Source organism: Carettochelys insculpta, chromosome 4 (assembly GCF_033958435.1).
Source record: "Carettochelys insculpta isolate YL-2023 chromosome 4, ASM3395843v1, whole genome shotgun sequence".
In the NCBI taxonomy this organism is placed as follows: domain Eukaryota; kingdom Metazoa; phylum Chordata; order Testudines; family Carettochelyidae; genus Carettochelys; species Carettochelys insculpta.
In genome coordinates, this window is record NC_134140.1 from 75,715,001 (window position 1) to 75,736,480 (window position 21,480).

At 44.0% G+C, this 21,480-nt stretch overlaps 1 protein-coding gene across 2 annotated transcripts in view; it reads left to right on the forward strand.

Moving 5' to 3' along the window:
- The window catches only part of FSTL5 (follistatin like 5), a 655,002-nt gene that overhangs the window by 550,063 nt on the left and 83,459 nt on the right, over positions 1-21,480 (forward strand). Inside the window, exons 10-11 of one of the 2 annotated variants that reach the window (XM_074991879.1) lie at positions 2,711-2,737; positions 12,182-12,300. In XM_074991879.1, the coding sequence (XP_074847980.1) occupies positions 2,711-2,737; positions 12,182-12,300 (146 nt within the window). The remainder of the gene's footprint in view (positions 1-2,710; positions 2,738-12,181; positions 12,301-21,480) is intronic. The other variant, XM_074991878.1, reaches the window with a different exon arrangement.

Here is a 21,480-nt window from a genome sequence, read left to right on the forward strand (position 1 = left end):
GGGAATAGTTTTAATTTTCTTTGATCTCCCTCCTCCACTTCCACTTTCCCTAGAATTTATTGTTCAAATGCAGGAGTTACAGCTCAGTGCATGAGGCCTTGAATACATTGGAGTCACATGCTGCCCATCCTTAAGAAAATCTTCAAGGAAGGAAACTAATTTAATATAAGATCCTCCAATTTGCTCTAAGGAGATAGTGTGTCGGTCTTGCAGAGATGCCCTGCATAAGACAACATAGCCAAACTGAGCCTACAAATGCTGCAGATACTGAATGTTCGTGCATAATAATTGCCACCCCAGTACCCTGGTGCATCTGCAAGAACACCGTGCACAACCATGCTGCTTTCTTGAGCCCTTTTTGTGCCCTATCACCCTGCAGATATACAAAGATGGTCTATTAAATGTTGGGCTGTTAATAAACAAGTTTTTTTTTTCTTGAAAAGATTGAGTTACTGGTGGTGCATGACATGTAGAGTGTTTTTTCTGTTTTGTCTTTTTCACTCCTAATGCCTTCATGCTGGCACTTTTTTCACCTGAAGAGGCTCCAGTGCAGGTTGTTTGTAAAGAAGTACTTCTAAGGAGTTGATGCTAAGGGCAGTGCTTGATTGGCTGTAATTCCTTCTCTTTTTTATCACCAACCCTCACCTCCTGTGCAGAAGAGGAAACACTTGGCTTTATAGCAGTGGATCTATGTTTACCTCACTGAAAAATTTTTTTGAGTAGAAAAAAAAATCCAAAATCAACATTTTTTCTCTGTTATCTGGAGCAACAAAATTTAAAATATATATTTTATACCCTTTCATTTTTTTTCTTTTTGATCTTGTGATTTCAGGCTGTGCATGGGGAATCACTCAATAAGACATGAAGCTAATATTCTCTCCTTACATGAATGCAGCTTGTTGCAAGAGGACTAGATCTGCAGCAAACTGTTAAACCCCCTTTATACAAGGACAGAATAAATATAATTTAGCAGAACAGCCAAATAGCTTACACATGAGTAGCCAAGTAAAAAATATTGTACCTTACTCTAACAGAGGCATATGAACTACTGTGCTTGTGGTTGTCAGTGTATTATCACACTGTAAGCCAAGCTCCTTTTTTTCTGTAAACATAGAGCCCAGTTCTACCCTCCTCACCATTGCTGCAGATAGCCCCACTGAAAGCATCAGGATTCAAGGGGACAGATCCTGAGATGATGTAAATTGTCATAAGTCCAATAAATTCAGTCTCTTTTGGAAATAAAAAGCCAACCTCATAAAAGAGTGGACATAAAATAAATTCTTAAGAAAATATGCAGTTAGATTTAAAATTTCATTGACTCAATTTTGACTTCAGTTGCCTTATTACAAGTTACACCATCTGAAGAGGAGATGCCCCTTGTGTAGAATGAGGATGGTGTGAATAAAGGGTAGAAGAATCAGGACTATAGTAATTGTTTGATATAGAACATTAATGGGTCACATCTTGAAGATAATACAATGTTGGGAATTTGAAGTTACTACAGTCTTAAGGGGCAGTGAATAAAGGCACAAAAATTAAACACATTTAAATGTAGTAAACATTAATACAGTAACATCTAATAATATGCGCTCGTGCAGAAGTGAAGCTTTGATTCCAAAATTCAATAGTGCCACACTGCACTATTGCTAATAATAACACTTTTGTAGAAAACTCCATCCATATATCTGTATCATTGTCTAGTGTGCGTGAGGAAAAGGAAAGACGGAGAGTTGAAGTGTTATGGCTAAGGTCATGGGGAAGTCAGTCCTAAGAGAGAGTTTATGAAATAAAATGAGGAGACAATAAGATAATAGGAAAATGCAATAGCTATATTTTTCAGAGTCTATGATGCATGCATTTAGAAAAAAATATCTAACTGCATTCTCCAGGAGCTTACCAAACCTTATGCTCTCTGTTTTTCCTGTTCTTTTTCTTTGAAATTTGTATGTATTTGTGAGGAAAATATTTTTCAAAGCATTTGTGTGTTTGGTTGATTACTCTCTTCCACTGAATGCTGTGCTTTATATATGTCTAATATAGGTACATTCTCTCTCCTCAGGAGGAAGGGGTAGCAGTGTTTGTATAAATAATTTCTATCAATCCCACATGTCTGAATGGAAGAATTTAAAATATAGCAAATGATGCCATGTAAATGTAACTGTCCATTCATGGGTGTTTGCCTTTCAAAGTTATTGTCCATTTTCTGTTCCTTTTGAAGTCAATGGCAAACATACCATTAACTTCAATTCTAATAAAGGACTCATGTTATGGCAGTATAGATGTAAGCACCTCTCATAAATATAATAAGTGTGTGAAGATTTTTTTCTAAATTGAATAATTCTTCAAAATTAATTTCTTGCACTGAAAACTTTGGATGAAAATGGCCTTCAGCTATAATGTTATCTATATTTTTAAGAACACAAATGTGAGATTAAACACACACTTTATTAACAAAAGGATAGAAACATTAATTTCAAAAACATTTTATAACATTGACAACAAGCATGTATAAGTCATTGTTTTTTTCCCATTTTGGAGTACAGTCATTTCATATGAATCTTTTGCTGAATTCACTGTTTTTGTACATAAACGCACTTTAGCTTATGATCCATAACATGTTGCTTCTTAGGTATTCCAGGGATGGGTAAACCATTTCATGTTTTTTTCATTTGTTCATTTGTCTCTTCTGTTCTTTTCTTACATGCTGCAGCTGCAAACATATTGTGGCGAGAGGAAGGTACTACCACATTATTTTTTCTGTGTTGTTATTTTTTCTTTTGTGCCTATTCCATTTCTTGTTGGCAGTCAGGAGTTCTAATAATAAAATTTTCATTTGCAGGACTTCTTTTAAAAGTATCACAATATTTTAATGCCTTTAAGCATATCATTGTCAATTGCTTTTCATTATTTGGGGAAAATTAATTATTTCCAACAACTTATTTCGTTATTGTTTGTATTTAATAACTTGTGTACTACTAAGGGTTAGCTGCATAAGAATAAAAAAACTCAGCATTAGACTGAAAGTCCCACTTGTTGCTTTACCATTAACTTGCTGATGTTATAAATATTTCATGCCATACCATTCCATTCAGCATATCTGTAGTTAGAATTTTGGCCACATGGTGTTCCTGGAATAATAGAGTTATGTTTGCTTAATTAATTAATGAGACAAAGCAATTTCTTCCTATAAATTTATGATTTTGAGGGAGAATTTCATGACCTGTGGAATCTAATTAGCAGGGCACATTTTATGGCATAAGCTGTATCAGGTGTTTGGGCACTTTAGAACACTATTGTCTTTTGAGGTTTACTTCAAGTGGTAGGTATTTTGCAGGATCTCAATTCACTGCTTTGATATAACACGCCATAGCAATATCTGGACACAAAGGAAATAGTTGAAGCTGAAGTGTCAGTATGAGCCTTTATTCTCAACTCTGAGTAGCTCTATATCCCATTACAGTTACAGAGAAACTTTCAAGTATTTACATAAACTTGTTTTGTTTGTGTTGTTTTGTTTGCTTGTTTTGCTTTGTTTGTGTTTCCACTTACTTTCAATGAAAGACTCATGATAGCTGATTTTCTCATAGATTTTGCTCTGTGCTACAAAGCTCTTTTGCCACAATAAATGTTGGTGGATGACTCTCAAATTGTTACAGCAACGAAGGGTCCTGTGGCACCTTATAGACTAACAGAAAAGTTTTGAGCATGAGCTTTCGTGAGCACAGACTCACTTCATCAGATGCTGGTCTTGGAAATCTGCAGGGATTTCCAAGACCAGCATCTGATGAAGTGAGTCTGTGCTCACGAAAGCTCATGCTCAAAACTTTCCTGTTAGTCTATAAGGTGCCATAGGACCCTTTGTTGCTGTTACAGATCCAGACTAACACGGCTACCCCTCCGATACTTCTCAAATTGTTGTGATCAGAATTTGCTGTTAGAAAACAAAGTTCAAAATGTAGTATTTGATTTGAAATGGACTAATTGAAAATGAAACATAATACACATACTTTTTATATTGTCAAAGTGCTTCACAGATATTAACTAGTTCTTCCAACAATCCTATTTTATGGGGGTAAGATCCTAAGTGAGTATAAATTCAGTCTATCCATTGACATAACTGGAGGTAAGCCAAGGTACACCATTTGGGAATCTGGCCTTAAGAGTTCAGTGACTTGTACAAGAGTACACTAACACCATGTTTGTCTTTGTTAAAGCCATGTTGGTGTTTTGTTAACAAAAGCCCTGGAGCATCTACACCTAAAAAACGTTCTGTCAACATACTGTCGACAGAACTTGGCACTTTTCTCAAAAGCCTGTTTCAACAGATTCTGTCAACAAAATAGAAGAGTAGGTGCTCTGGGGGTGCCTTTTGTCAACAGATAAGTCCTCCATCAGGCCGGCCAGCTGGCCAGGAGAGTGCCCTGTCCACTGCAATCAAAGCTCTGTGCTCTTCACCCCTGGCCACTCTTACAGCTGAAGGGAGCCAGGGAACCCCACAGCAGGCAGTAGCCAGCATACAAGCAGCATAGCAGCATGCTGTCTGCTCACAGCTGCACAGGCACTCCCTGTCTCATGAGGCATATCAGATGGCAGCAAGTCAGGCACTGCATGATCCCCCGACCCCTCCAAGAAGCAAGTAGAGGACCCCCAGGACCCACCCTGGGGGCGGGGGTCAAGGAGGTGAGTCCCCTCCTGGACATAGCCCAAGATCAGGGACCTGATGGGCCAGTGGTCTGAGACAGCCATCCTCCTCAACCCAGGTGCCAAGAGGTGGATCATCCTGGGGTACAGCTGAGTCACCACTGTCCTGGCAGTGCATGGCCACCATTCATGGTCCATGGAAGAGGTCTGGGCCAAAATCAAAGAGCTGCAGCAGGGCTATGCCCAGGCCTGGCATGCTGCAAGGAGGTGGGAGCAGGACAGGCAAGGTGTCCGTACTACAAGGAGCTACACCAGCTACTGTGGGCTGAGGATATGCCCCTTCCAGCAGCCCCTAGGTCACGTCTGAGGAACCCACTCCACACCCCATGGAGCAGGAATAACAGCCAAAGGAGCAGCATCCCAGGACCCAGGCAGAGCTGGACCAAGGAGGCAACACCACCTTTGCCGCCAGTGAGGGGACTCTGGTCATCATCCTGGAGTCAGGGCATCCCCAGACCTCTTCAAGGGACCCTCCAGTGAGTACCCTACAGGTCACATGCCCCGAGGCATGTGGGGTGGTTGCAGGTGGAACATACCACGAGCCTTGCTGGGCTGGCTTAGGCAGGACCCTACCCTGTGGCCCAGTATATGCTAACATATGCAAGGCAGCTTGTCCCACTCAGTCCAACCATGAAGCCTTGGGCATGGGTGCTGGCCTGCTGCCAGCCCCATGGGAGACCATATGAGCCCCAGTACCCTGGGGGAGGGGAGCCTACCTGCCCCTGCCCCTGCCCCGCAACAGCTTGGAGTGGGCCAGCCTCACAGGCAACAGCCCAACCCCAGACACACCAGATGCACCCCAGACACATCAGCTTGCAGGCATTCCTGTGGGCAAAAGGCAGCGCCTGCCCCTGTGGGCAGTGCCTTGAGCTGCACTTGTGAGGAGGGGCTCCACAGAGGATCAGGCTGCACCTGGCTCACCTGCCACTCATGCGGGGAACCCACGTTGGCCAGACACCACCCCTTGCCTGACAGCCTGTCCGTCAGGGAGCAGGGACTCAGGGCACCACAGACTCCCCATGTGGCAGGGCCCTCCAGTGCTCCCAGGACATCCCCATTTCCCCCCTCCAGGGTGGGGGCTGCCACTTGCGGGGTGGGGGCAGGGCCTTCAGGAACATATGGAGGGAAGGACTTACCATTGCTTCTCCTTGTCTCCCTTACAGCTGCACCATTGGAAGGCTGGGCCAGCGCCACCACCCCACCAGGGCCAGCCATCCCCATGGAGGAGATGTATCCAGGCATGCCAGCAGGACCATGAGCACCAGGATGCACCACCACCCCACTGTGGCAGGGGCAGGGACAAGGCTGGAGGGCTTATTGCTGGGCCGAGAAGGACCAGGGACCCATCTGGAGGGTTGCTGACCTGGTGGAACAATGGCTGTGGGCTGACAAGGTGCCATAGGCATGGGCCTGGGAGTGGCAGGCACAGGCATAGGGTCACCTGATGTGCCGACTAGAAGCCATCACTGGCGTCTGGTTGGACCAGTTGGCTCAGCCACCCATGCCCACCACCCCCATGCCTGCTGTCACTGCTCCAGAGCCTGCTCTCCCTGCCCCCGCTGCCTTGCTCCCACCAGATGTCCCACTAGGTGTCCTGGACATCACAGATAATTGCGGACACCCACCTGTCATCCAGGTCCCCCTCTCATGCCTCCTCCCTCTTCTCTCCCTGCCAAACCCAACCCTACCACAGCCCCTCCTTTCCCATACCTCCCCATGCTCCTGACCCCATCCCAGCCCCAATGGGAACCCCAACCCACAGCAGGAGGAGCTTATGCAACTGACACCACTGTCAGCCCTGCTCTCCCATACAGTCGCAGCCCTGCACCCCCACCTTGGAGTGAAGCCTCCCCACCCCCTGTCCCAAGCCCCCCCCCATTTTATATAGTTGTATATCATTGCACCTTGCAAATAATTTTGGATGTCACTGTTTATTTTCCACATTTTTATATGTTACACAAAAGAGTTGTTGGTTCACCACTCTTGTGTCTCTTGTTATTGTGTAGGGGTAAGGGGGTGGGTGAAGGGAGGGGTCATGGTGGGGATGGGGTGGGCTGCGGATCCACACCCCATCCTGATGGGCCTGGTGGTTGGGAACCATTCCCATCTGTTCATAGGCCTGGCCAGTGTCCATCCCCTACTCCAGAAGAAAGCCCTCCCTCTGCCTCTCCACAAGGATGTGGAGGGTGCAACACTCCCCACAACTTGGGGGATATTCTGCTCTTCCATGTCCAGACAAGTCAGAAGACACCTGAACTGTGCCTTCAGATCCCCAAGGCACATTAGACCTTGTTCCATGCCCAGCTGATGTGGGCATTAAACAGTTCCTGGGTAGGATTTAGGTGGCCAATGTAGGGCTTTGTGAGCAGGAGTAGGTAGGCAGCATCCCCCACGAGGCAGAGTGGCATGTCCATGTTGCTGATTGCCAGGTTCTGGCCTCCATCCTCCAGCACAGGCTGGAGTTGCAGAACACAGGGAGTCATTTCCTCAGCCCAACTACCTAATGTACACATCAATTAACTGTACCCAGTGGTCGACCAGGGCCTGCAGCATGATGGGCAGTACCCTTTGTGGTTTATATACTGGGCTGCATAGTGGTCTGGGGCATGGATAGGGATGCGGGTCCCATCAATGGCCCCAAAAGAGTTGGGGAAACCCAGGGTGGTAATCTGACCACAACCACAACCATGTCTGCCAGATGAATGACACTCCACAGTAGGAGTGTGCTGATGGCCCTCAGGACTTGCGAGAGGAGGGGGCAGGACATACAGGTGAAGGACTGCAGGAGGTAAGACATTGACCTTGGGGGTTTCCCCATCTCCCTCCCGCCTCCCTCTGAGCTCTCCAGGGCCTCCCAGGGAGGCTGATCCCCAGCAGGAGAGCTGTGGGAGGTCATGGTCCCCCAGGCATGGACCCCCAGGCTTCCCCCTCATCCTACCCTACCTCTTCCACCCCAATCCTGCTTCCACAGTTCTTCCTTGGTCAGGATACCCTGCTCCCTTTGCATAGGGTCTGCAGCCCAGGAGTGCCTTATCTTCATGAGGACAGCCCCTACAGTGTACCTGCCCATGCCAAACTGTTTCCCAAGGGAGCGATAGCTGTCAGGGGTGGCAAGTTTCCAGAGGGCAATGGTGACCCTCTTCTCTCAGCTTTTCCTCCTAGATCATGTGATCTAGCCCCCTAATTATTTTGTTGCCCTCCGCTGAACCTGCTCCAATGCATTCACAGTCTTTCTGTACTGGGGGGGGGGGCAGAATTGGACTCCAGATGTGGCCTCACCAGTGCTGAATAGAAGTAAATAATAACTCCTCCAGATCTCCTGAAAATGCTGGAAATGCTTCTCCTAATGCACCCCAATATACCATTAGCCTTCTTGGCTATAAGGGTACACTGTAATCCCCAGGTCCTATTATCCTGTATTACTACAGTCCACAGCCTGTAACAGTGTTCGGGATTCTTTCACCTTGTCCTTATTGAACCTAATCAGATCTCTTTTGGCCCAGTCTTCCTATTTATCTTGGTCACTCTGAACCCTATCCTTACCCTCCAATGTATCTGCCTCTTCCCCTAGCTTAGTGTCATTTGCAAAGTTGTTAAGGATGAAATCCATCCCCTCATCCAGGTCATTAATAAAGATGTTGAATGATACTGGCCGTAGAACCAGTCCTTGGAGCACTACACTTGAAATTGACCATCAGCCAGAGCCATTGATCACTACCCATTGCGCATGACTGTTTAGCAAGCTTTCTGTCCATCTTCAAGTCTAATCCATACTTCCTTAACTTATGGGCAAGAATGTCATGGGAGATGGTATCAAAAGCTTTAAATCTAGATCCATGGATTTGTGCACATCTAGCTTTTCTAAGTAGCTCTTAAGCTTTTCTTTCCCCACCTAGGGCTACCCACCTCCTTCACATATGGCATTGCCTAATGCCACAGTCTGGGAGCTGAGCTTCTTCATGAAGACTGAGGAACAAAGAGCATTCAGTACTTCAGCCCCACCTGGTCATCTGAGGAGGCAGGTGCAGCTGGTTCCCTGTGACAGCGAGGATGTACTCCTCACTGGTGGTGTCAGGCTTGCCCTTCCAGAGGAAGAAAAGGATCGCCAGGATGAGCTGCAGCAAAAGCTGCACCACCCATGTAGGCGGGCAGCACAAGCCTGGAGGCTGCTCTGGCACCATGGCTAAATGGGAAGATGAAACTGTCTCTCAGCAAGCATGGGAGCCCTGCACTAGCTTTGCTGTCCCTTAAGGAATTAGGCAAGCCTTAGCATGGGCAGGGAATGTGGATTGCAGGGGACCATTAAGGGAGTGCCTGGCTGGGGTTCCAGGAAGGGCTTTCTGGACATGCAAGCCTCTCTGCTGGGGTTCTGGGGCCCAGTCTGTAGAAAAAGTGGCTGGGGACTCTGGCCGCTTTCTGTCAGCAGAGTGTATTGACAGAGTGATCTGCTTTGTGTGTGGACATGCTTTATCAACAGAGGTTTTGTTGGAAGATATCTTCCGACAGTGACTGCTGTTGACCCAGCGCAATAGGCTTGGGCTGCACTGAGACATAGTGCTTGCAGCTTGATGCAAATGAGCAGTCTGGAAAATACAAATTGGTGACATTTGCATATTCACGTAGCTGATTTGCATATTCACACAAGATCTCCCTGTAGGCAAAGGGTGCTGCCAGCAGAAAACAAGCAGAGTAGATGTGGTTCTTCCATCAACAATCCCCTTTGTCAGCATCCCTTACACTGGAAAAAATTGGGGATAAAGGGCTGCCAACAAACGGCTTTTTCTGCCAGCAGAATGACATCTACACTGCTTTTGTTCCACCAGCCGGCTAGAGGGTTGTAGCCCAGTCTGCAAGGGTGGTGGGCATGGGTTAGGAGCTGAGCCCATTGTGTGTAGGGGGGTGGGTGCTGGAGCCTAATCCCTGTGTGTGGGTTGGAGCCAGAGCCCCCAGTGCAGGGTGGAGTGGTGTTGTGAGCTGGGATCATGAGGGGGAGTTGAGCCTGGTGGTGGGGAGGAAGGAGGGTTTAGCCCCTTTAGCTGCCTACAGCAGCAGGCAGCTTGCGGGGGGGAAGCTAAAACCCGTCTCCCTACCTTTCCAGAGCAGCACCACTTTTTAGCCCACCTGGCTACCCACAGTGGCAGACAGTTAGGTGGGCTAAAAGCTTTCCCCCTACCTTCCCAGAGAGGTGCCTAGCATTCAAGAAAGTTTCACACACCATGAAGATGTGTAAAGTGAGGGTGTACTGTACTTAAAAAGTCATCATCAGTGGTTTACTGTCAAACTGGGAGAATGTATCTAGTCCCACATAGGTGTGCCCACGGTCCAATACAGTTCAATATTTTTATAAATAGCTTGGATAAATTAGTGAAGAATGTGCTTATAAAACTTGTGTGGTGAAGACAAATTGGGAGAGGCTGAAAGCATTCTGGAAGGTAGGAATAGAATTCACAATTATCTTGACTTGGAATGAAATCAACAAAATGAAGCTCAATCAAGACAAATATTATCCTTTGGAAGGAAAAGGAAATGCACAGCTCCAGAACAGGGAATATGTGGGTAGGCAGTAGTACTGCTGAAAAGGAACTTGAGGTCACAGTGGATCACAACTTGAATATGAGCCAGCTGTGTGATGCAATTGTGAAAAATGTGCATATAATTCAACAGGGTATATATAATTCAACAGGGTGATGTATGTAAGATACAAGGGTTCCATGTGGCACCAATGAAGCCTCAGCTGCAATAGTGTGCCCATTTCTGAGTACCACTCTTCAGAAGAGATAAAGAGAAATGAGAGAGAGTGCAGAGATGAGAGGAAAATGAAAACAAGGCTAAGAAAACCAGACTTTTGGGGGAAGATAAAGCTGGACATACTTAGCCTTGAGAAGAGAAGACTGGAGAAGGAACATAATAAAAGTCATATATATTTAGAAAGAGGGTGGTGACCTGTTCTTCATTTCACATAAGCGATGTATACACTAGCATTTAAATTTAAAAAATGTTTATTTTTCAAAAGAGCGTGCAGAGCATCTACACACATAATGTGCTTTCTCAAAAGATAATCAGAGGAATATGAGACAGGGACAGGCTGCAAATCACAGTATGGTCCATGCAGAGGCTCTGCGAGGCTTGTGAAACCTCTGTGAGCCTGCGCAAATGCAGGGCGTAGGAGTTTGGGAGGAGCCCTTTAAGGGAGTGGCTGGCTGCGAATCCCAGAAGGGCTTGGCAGCCTGTCCCTGATGGATCCCCAGCAGCAGCTCCTTCTGTTGGAGCTGGACATTCTCCACAGCCTGGTTGGCCACCTGTTCATGATGGTCTCTGCCGTCCTGCAACTCCTCCTGTGGTTGATCTTGTACACTGGGGGCCTAGAGTTGTTCAACCTGGGATGGTGCTGGTGTTCCCCCCAAGTGCTCTGGTGCCTCTGGAGCCACCAAAAACCTGCAACTACTGGGAGTGCCTGGTGCTGGGGGACTGTGGCATTTCCTGCTCAGCTCTCTCAAAAGAGCGCCTGTGGCTTTGTGAACAGTCTCTTTTGAAAGAGCTGACCGGTCTTTCGAAAAAGCAGATTGCAGGATTGAACCACTTTTTGTGCATGGACACTCTTTCAAAAGACAATCTTTGGAATGGGATCATCCAAATGTTCACCTTTCAAAAGAGAGCTGCAGTGTAGACATAGCTTCAAGGTAGAATAAGAAGTGTGTATCTGCATAAGGGGAGATTTAAGTTAGCTATTAGGTTAGGTTAGATATTAGGAAAATCTTTCTAACAGTAAGGATAATAAAGCAGTAGAATAAGCTTGTTGAATTCCTATTACTGGAGATTTCAAAGAAGTTAGACAAACATCTGCCAGAAATGATCCTGTTCTATACTCAATCTTTCCTCAGAACAAGGGAGTGGACCTACATTCAGATTAGTACTAAAGTGCGTCCCTTCTCCCACCATGACTTTCCTATAAAATGTACCAGAGAGTATCTTCTTTAGAGTAATGAAAGAAATCTGATATATAATAATGAATAACTAAAATGCAGTCATATCAGAGGGGCAAAAAAAAAAAGACTAAAAATCAGGAAGTTAACACTAACATGCTATAGTAGTAATTTTAACTCATCCCCTAGAACAGGAAAAGTGAGAAAATATGCGGAATTTATTTTGATTTGATCCCACTGCAAAAAAAAATCATATGACAATTTTAATTAATGAAGCTGCCCATATGGCATACATTTCCAGATCAGTGTTCGTAACCCCGCTGGGGAAAAATATGAAATCCTGAATAATGCCACAGGTTTGTTTGTTTCTTTGTTTGTTTCTTTGTTTTAATTAACCAATAGGCAATCCATAGAATTAACTATATTAATATCACACATATTAATAAATAAAGTGATCTCACGTCAGTGACAAGGTGAGGGGTTTAGTTCAAGAAGCTTTATTTGTTCTTTCTTCTAATGGTCTAATTTTGTTCTTTTACTTATTTTTTGTTCCTAAGGCCTGGGAATTGGGAGTATGTTCTATGTTTTTTATGAAGATGGAATCAAAGTGATACAACCTGTAGAATGTGAATTTCAGAGACATATTAAGCCCAGTGAAAAAGTCCTTGGGTTTCAGGCAAGTAATTTATACATTTATTTATAGCACTTTTCCTGCTCAGTGATTCTTTTCCTTTTAAAGAGGAATATCAGTTTAATGCTGGTCAGAGGTGGAAAGTGAAGTAATCTATGTGTCCCTTCATCAGGTAATTGATGGAAACTATTGTGCCTCAATGTGGAACTGTTTAGAGGGTCTGACGTTGACTATTCTGCTACATCCAATTCAAATGCTTCACCCTCTCTTCTCTTCCTGATCTGTTTCGGCTCAGCATTTTTACACTTTCCTTCGTGGACCCTTGTTCTCTTTCCTCATGCTCCTTTCATCTAACATTCTCTCTGTCTCCTTCCACTTTCAACCTCATACCTTTCTTCATGCCGCCCTTTGTGCTTGGCAAGAGTCTACTGCAACTTTCTCAAACAACCTCCATATCTTCCTTCTTTAAGACTTACTTCCTAGAAATTTCTTGCAAGGTTGATCTTCAGATATATAATGTCCCATTTGCCCATGCTGTTTGTATTGTCCTAGATTTTACTTTATTTGTCTAAATTAGATTGTTAGCACTGATGTAAATTAGCAAAACTCCTTGAAATGAAAGGACATAGTTAACACTACAAGATCTCTCACTGTGGAGTTGGAGTTAGCAGTTACATGTCTTTGCAATTAATGGAGTTGCTCCCAGTTTCATCCAGTTCTCTGTGTTCAGTTTTTGTGTGTATGTAAAGCGCTTTGCGCACATGGCACTCTGTAAACAGCAGTCTAGCCTCCACTGCCACTCACTCGCTTATTGACTGAGGAGATTGATAGTTCTAGCAGGAACACTTATGTGCTGCTATCTAAATTAACTCATTTTGTAAAGACTTTTATGAAGGCTTCAAATGTAATAATGTAATGAGTTTGCAGTAATAATTCTTACTGCAAATCTGGACTGGATTTGACTGATGACCGATAGATGAAAAACTCAGTCTAATAATCCATGTGCAATAATTTCATATAATATTTTCTAATCAGCAAAAGTACATTCACATAAAAACAAAAAAACTACTGTGGAATGTGTCTCTCCAGCTGCCATTAAAAAATCAAAATATGCAATATGCAACAGCAAGCTATATATTTTACTGTGAATAATTATGCTTACAGAAGCTAATCATGCCTTGATTCGTGCTGCTTAAGTTTAAATTAGTTTGACACCACCACAAATAAGCCAAAGACCTTTCTTCATGGATGGTTAGTTCAAAAGCTGATTATCTAAGTAGTTTCTCAAACTTTTATTGGGTGAAAGTGAAACTAAGAATGGTATATTTTAAATGTATCACATTTTTCAAGAATGTCATGATTTTCAGAATGATTAATGTTAAAGATAAGTTTAATAAAAGACCTTACTTCTTTTTGTAGCTTTCCATTTCCAGAATAACATTCTAATTAAGCCAAAAAAATGTTAGAGAGTGACTTTTCTTTAAATAGGAACAAACTTAGTCCCTCTGTAGACTGTGTCTTGATTATGTATAACATTATGAGGTACTCAATGGATACATAATGGCGACAGTAGAGTTTGCCCTTGAATGTGTGGGTCAGCTCCATTAACTTCAGTGATAGTGCTGCATGTGCATCCGATGACCAATTTTTCCTTGCCTTGAATAAGCTGGTTAAAGGAGATTTTGTTGTTGTTATGGAATGAAGCATGAGCGTATTCAGACTCCCTGTGTTTTTTGCTTTTTTAACATAAACCTTGCTAAATGACTCTATATTTCCCTGTCCAAAAATAAATAAATCAAAAATAGGGTTACTTTTTCTCAATGTAAAAAGTCTTCAGTGTAACAGAAGAAATAAAGTCCACTGAGATTATTTTCGTCCTGTAAAATGGATTGAAGTCTGGATTAAACAGAATTCTCTGTATACACTCTTAATATCGAGAAAACAGCTGTGTCCCACTCAAAATAACTCATTGAGCAGGAAGTTTAGATAACAAGTGACTCCTTTTGCAGAGTATATCTTTCGCATACTTCTTTGGAAACAGCTCTTAGTTTGCTCTAAATAAAAATTCAATTTTGGTTCAGTGTCAGATTTCATCAGCTTTCAGCTTGTGCTCATTGCCTGGTGAGGATTCATGTAATACATTCTCAGTTATTCTTTCTTCCTGCTTCCTTTGTCAGAGGACTTTACTGGGTAGCATTTTAGTTATATCTACTTGTACAGCTATGTATATATTTCCACTCCCTCATCACTTCATATACCTACCATGGGTAAAATATTTCCATTATTTAATTCTTTGACATTTCTACAAAAATGTGGGGATTTTTTTACAAACCTTTCTAAATTTGAGTCCTTCAGTGGAAGAAGAAGAAAGTGAAGTGTATGCACAGCTCTATCAATTACTTTTGGAATACTCTTCCACTGTAATGCTCCGTATTTTCTTTAAATATATATTTAAGTCTGTTTGGTAGCTGAGTACACTCTGTCCAGTAAATTAAATGTTTTTTGATGATGTGGTTTCCCACCAAGGACATATTAAGATTTTACTGGCACTCATTCTGTTCACCTCAATCCAACAAAGTATTTACACAGGTGTTTAAAATTTAAATGTCACCTGTTCAGATTTAAATATGTGGGTGCATATTTTGCTGGATTGAAGCCTGGTTTGGTTGCATGCATCCATATTTCCTTCAGTGGTATCTCAAACATACTGGCCATTTCTACACAGGCTACTTTCTTCGGAAGTGGCATGCTAATACACAGAGCAAAATATGCTAATGAGGCACGGATGCAAATTCCCGGTGCCTCATTAACATAATGTCATATGATTTGGAGTCCAGAAGACCGTTCTTCTAGAATCCAAAATGCCGTGTAGAAGCATGGCCCTGGAGGGGGGCTTCCAGAAAGAAGTCCTTCTTCCGGAGGCCCCTTCTTCCTCAAAATTTTTAGGAAGAGGGAGCCTCCGAAAGGAGAACTTCCTTCCGGAAGTCCCATCCGGGGCCACACTTCTACATGGCATTTTGGAGTGTGGAAGAAGGGTCTTCTGGACTCCAAATCACGTGACGTTATGCTAATGAGGCACAGGGAATTTGCATCCGTGCCTCATTAGCATCTTTTGCTCCATGTATTAGCATGCCACTTCTGAAGTAAGTGGCCTGTGTAGAAATGGACACTGACTGTGGCTACACTGCCCCTCCCTTTCTGAAGGGGCATGTAAATGCAGCCACTAGAAAATGCTAACGAGGCATGGATTTAAATATCTTGCACCTCATTGTCATACTCCTGCGGCATCTCACTTTCAAAAGGGGCTGCTTTTGAAATGCAAACAGCCATGTAGCAGGGGTTTCCTTGAAAGGGAACACTGATTTCGAAAGCACCCTTTTTCCACAATTTTTTGCGGGAGAGGGATAGCTCAGTGGTTTGAGCATGGGCCTGCAAAACCTAGGATTGTGAGCTCAATCCTTGAGGAAGCTATTTAGGGATCAGGGCAAATAGATGTCTGCTTTGATGTAGTCCTAGAAGTCCTACAATTCTATGTGTCGTGCAAGAGGTCTTCTGCTCAGCAGAGTGAATTTTAATGAAAGTTACAAAAATACCAAATCCACACATTTCCCCTAAAGCTGATAAAAATCCAGCTTCACTGAAGTCAGAAATAAATGTCTCATTACCTTCATAACAGCAAAATTTTAACCCTGGTCTGTATTTTACGCAACTGAACCAGTTCAGGACAGCACATAAAGTTAAAATGAGGCCAGATTCTTAAATATGGCATTTTATCATGAAATTGTAACTGCAAGCAAGTAGAGAAGTGGTCACAACAATTACAGGATATTGTAACTGTAAATTACAGTGTTAACATTTTAGATCCTGTTCCTGTCCTATTATGAATGCATACAATAACAATATACACAGAATCTTGTAAATATTGGAAAATCAGCTTTTTCACCTTCCCCACGGTGTGTTCAGAGAGGTGTTATGGGCTACGTCTACACGTGCACCCAACTTCGAAATAGCTTATTTCGATGTTGTGACATCGAAATAGGCTATTTCGATGAATAACGTCTACACGTCCTCCAGGGCTGGCAACGTCGATGTTCAACTTCGACGTTGCTCAGCCCAACATCGAAATAGGCACAGTGAGGGAACGTCTACACGGCAAAGTAGCACACATCGAAATAAGGGAGCCAGGCACAGCTGCAGACAGGGTCACGGGGCGGACTCAACAGCAAGTCGCTCCCTTAAAGGGCCCCTCCCAGACACACTTTCATTAAACAGTGCAAGATACACAGAGCCAACAACTAGTTGCAGACCCTGTATATGCAGCACGGACCCCCAGCTGCCGCAGAAGCAGCCAGAAGCCCTGGGCTAAGGGCTGCTGCCCACGGTGACCACAGAGCCCCGCAAGGGCTGGAGAGAGAGTATCTCTCAACCCCCCAGCTGATGGCCGCCATGGAGGACCCCGCTATTTCGATGTTGCGGGACGCGGATCGTCTACACGTCCCTACTTCGATGTTGAACGTCGAAGTAGAGCGCTATTCCCATCCGCTCATGGGGTTAGCGACTTCGACGTCTCGCCGCCTAACGTCGATTTCAACTTCGAAATAGCGCCCAACACGTGTAGACGTGACGGGCGCTATTTCGAAGTTACTGCCGCTACTTCGAAGTAGCGTGCACGTGTAGACGCAGCCATGGTGAACAGGGAATGGAGTTAAGGTGTGTCTATACTAGGAATTTAGACTGAATTTGTTCAGAACAATTTTGAATTTGTTAAGGTCAATTAACATCTGATTTTGTAAAGTCGAGGGTGTATGTCCACTCTGGCACATGAAGTCAATGGAGTGCATCCCCATGAGGGTGGACAGCTTTGATTTTGTAAGCAATGCAAGTACCTGTGCCAACGTTCCTGCTGCCCCCTTGTGTTTTGGGTTAAGCTCCAAGTGTATGATAGGACAAAAAGTGCAGTAAGTTATTCTATGTGCATGTCAGCAGTCTTCCATAGTACACTTGTCTCCTCCCCCTCCCTTTGGACAACAAGAGCAAAAAGTGATTTCACACACTTTTTTTCACGGGGTACCCATGCAGATGCCATTTCAAGGCTAAAATGTAGCCTGCCAAGCTTCAAACCATTGTGGCAAGTATTATGAGCGCCTAGTGCATTATGCAGCACCTGTGCAGCTGCCAGAGTGATGAAGACTCTGAGGAAGACACAGATATACACAAATGTGAAACACTGGAGAGGAGGAATGGGGAGATGCTGGCTGCACTTGATGCTTTGTACATAGTGGAGCACCATTTGTGGTGCTGTGAAATAAGCTCTGACATGTGGGAGCACGTTGTTCTGCATTTATGGGATGACCAGCAGTGGCTACAAACGTCTGCATGTGTCATGGAACTTTGTGAATTGCAGTCCCCACCATGCAGTGCAGCAATACTAAAATGAGACCTGCTTTGACAGTTTAGAAGAGAGTGGCGATAGCTCTGTGGAAGCTTGAAATTCCAGACAGATACCAGTCAGTGGATATTCACTTCAGAGTGGGCAAATCTACAGTGGGGGCTGCTGTGACCCAGGTAACCAAGGCAATCAATACCCTTCTGTTATGAAACATGGTGACTCTGAGAAATATGCAGGACAAAGACTATGACTAGAGAGTTTTGTCGGCAGAATTGTAGTTTTATCTACAAATCTTGTGGTGCATCTACACACAAACTGCCTGTTGTCGACAGAAACTTTAAACGAGAAAGCTGAGTAGACAATCTGGGGGCCGGTGAGGGGACTAGGAGGGCTTTAGTCAACAGAGCAGATCAAAAGATTGATGCACTTTTACGTGTAGACATGATCTGTCATCAGAAGCTTTGTCAGAACGTGTCTTCTGACAGTAACTTCTGTAGATGGATGCTTCTAGTGTAGATGCAACCATAGTGGATGGTGTTGCCATGATGGGGTTCCCTAACTGTGATGTGGGGAATAGCTGGAATGCACATCCCTATCTTGGCACTAGATCATCTTGCCACAGAATACATGAACCACAAGGGATACTTCTCCATGGTGTTGCAGAATTTGGTGAATCAGAAGGGTTACTTCATCAACATCAAAGTGGGATGGTTAGGAAGGGTGCCTGATGCATGGATTTTTTAGGAACTCTGGTCTGTTCAGAAAGCTGAAGAATGGAGCTTTTTTCCTATAACAGAAAATAAGCACTGGAGAGGTGGAGATGCCAATAGTGAAACCGGGATGTCCAGTTTACCCCTTGCTCTCTTGGCTCATGAAGCCATACACAAGCAGCCTGGACCACAGTAAGAAACAAGCTGAGGAAGTGCAGAATGGTGGTGGAATGTGCATTTGGACATTTAAAAGCCATGTTCAGGAGCTCCCTGACTCGATTAGACCTCAGTGAAAGCAACATTCCCCTCACGGTGGCAGCCTGCTGTGTGCTCCATAACTGATGTGAGAGTAAGGGGAAAAATTTCATGCCAGGCTGGAAGACCAAGGCAGATCACCTGGCCACTAATTATGAACAATCAGGTACCAGCCAATAAGAAGAGCACAGTGAGGGGCATTGCCAATCAGAAAGACTTTGAAAAACAGCTTTATGAATGACCAGACAGTGACATGACAATCATGTTTGTTGCTGTTAAGGCAGAGCCCCCTACTTGGTGTATATGCCTGTAAATCCTGTAACTCCCCTCTCTCCTCCCCCATGTAGCAGAAGCAATAGATACTGTTTTTGAGAACATAATCATTTTTATTTAGGGGACAAAATGTAGCACAAAGCAAAGAAGTTCATAGCACAGGCTTCAGAGAGCAAGTGCAAGAGTCATTTAGCCATCACAGGTTGGATCTCAGCCTTTTGCTCTGAGATGCATCCCTGAGAGTGTAGTGCAAGGTTGTCAGTGACTTTTCCCTCCATGTTCTATGATGCTGATGAGGGAAGAATATGGAACATGGTGAGGAGGCTGTGTGTTTCATCTTGGGCTGCAGTGGTGTTCTGTCAGTCTCAAGTTTGAAATGTCAAATAAAGGCTAGTGTGGAAGCGCCATATCTTTCATTCATATTTATTAGCCTCCACAAGTGTCCCTCCACAAGTGTCCCTCCACAAGTGTCCCACAAAGCTATGTGCTGCACCTGGCATCTAGCTCCCCACAACTAGTGGGAGCCATGAAACTGACCAGGGCTTCTGTGCTGCCAGTTTCCCAGGTCCCGCAGTTTGAGGAAGCCAGGAAATTGCCCAGGGCTGCTGCGCTGTCAGTTTCCCAGATCCCCAAGGCTGCAGGGACCTGGGAAACTGGCAGCGCTGCTGCACATAGCTCCAGGCTCAGAGTGTGGGGCTGAGGGAATTGTGTGATAGGTTCCCACAATGCATTGCTGCAACAGTCAGTGTTTGGTGATTTCATTGTGGAAACTATATGTTGAATTTGTTGGGAGCCTGTGGGAAGTGAGGATACTCAAAATCAAATTAAAAAAACAGCATTATAAAATCAATTTTTAATAAACTTTACTTTATCTTGTAGTGTAGACAGAGTCAAAGTTGGCAGAACAAACCCTGTAGTGTAGACTGATTGCTTAGAAAATCAACCTAAGGCAGCTAAGTTCAACCTTATATCCTAGTGTAGACCAGGCCTTAGGCTATAATGTTACAATTCATGATGTAAGGGATGATGTAAGTGTGAGTTAGAATTTTGGCATAGGTACACCAGAGGGAAGGAATACAGTGGTCAGATAAGTGTCTTGGTAAAGAACTTTAAAAGGAGGTGTTTGTTCAAGGGGGAAATTTGGGGCTCCAGGAGTGTTACAGCAGGGAGCTACACCTCTTTCTTATACCTCAACCTTAACCCTCATTTGATCTGGGAGAGGGGTGGTAATGTTCCAGCTATGGGTTGGCTGGGGGATCTGGATGGAGAAAGGGAAGGAGAGGGCTGGGGAGAGTATGAAGAATGAGTTGACTACACTGTACAGCTGTGGCTACACTAGCCCCCAACTTTCAAAAGGGGTATGCTAATGAGCCACTTCGGCCAATGCTAATGAGGCACTGTCATGAATATGCAGAGCCTCAATAGCATAATGGCAGCTGCATGTGTTTCGAAACTGCCACTTTCAAAATCCACGCTGCTCATGCAGACAGAAAACTTTCAAAAGGACCCCTGAACTTAGAAAGCCCCCTCTTCCTATTTGGTTTTGGGAAGAAGGAGCTTTCAAAATCCAGGGGGTCCTTTTGAAAGGCCCCTGCCTACACGAGCAGTGTGTGTTTTGAAAGTGGCACTTTCAAAACGTGCGCAGCTGCCGTTATGCTAATGAGGTGCTACATATTCATGGAAGCACCTCATTAGTATTAGCTGAAGTGGCTCATTAGCATACCCCTTTCAAAAGGCAAGGGCTAGTATAGCCACAGCCTACATATTTAGCTGCTGGGCACTTCCACACATCGTCAAATAAAGATGTGCTCTGATTAAAAACATGTAAAATATCTCCTATCCTTCTTCCAGTATAGCCAGACAATGGAATCATTGTATTGACTTTAGTGGTTTTAGATGTAAGTAAAATTTATGTACAAATATATAAATTTAGAATTTATTGTTGCCTTTTTCAAACTTCCTTTACAGCACTGCCAAGGAGTTATTTTCCTCCATTCCTTGATTAGATTTAAAAGGAGTCCTTTTTTTTATTAAGGAAGTGTGGAACAAACAAACAAACAAACAAAATTTTCCATTGAATGTTATTAGATATTTGTTAGTCTTGTACAAAACTAAATTAGAAAAAGGTGAATTGCTCACTTTTTAATTAAAAAAATAAAATAATGCACTTATACCTGTATTCTAATGGGAAATTATTTTCTCCAGTTACCCAATCACTAGGGAAATTAATATGGACTTGTAATGTAAAAGAATATGGTTAAAAGAGAACTGCAGCTTAGCCTCTTCATCTAATTGTTCACCTTTTTAAAAAGCAACACACTCATCCCTCATTAAATGAGTACTTTACTTTTGAGTACTAGCTAAAACAAGGACACATATGCCTACCTTTGTTCACTAGTTGGGTGAACTCCCCCCACACTTGGCTAATATGAGCCTAACCCCTTCCCCGCAGACCCAACCCGCTGCAACCTGAAACCATGCCGGTCCTGCAAACCCAACTCACAGCCCCATGGCCCCAACCCACTGCAGCCTGAACGCCCCTACCCCATAGACCCAACCCACAGCAGCCTGAAACACCCCTGCCCCACGGACCCAACC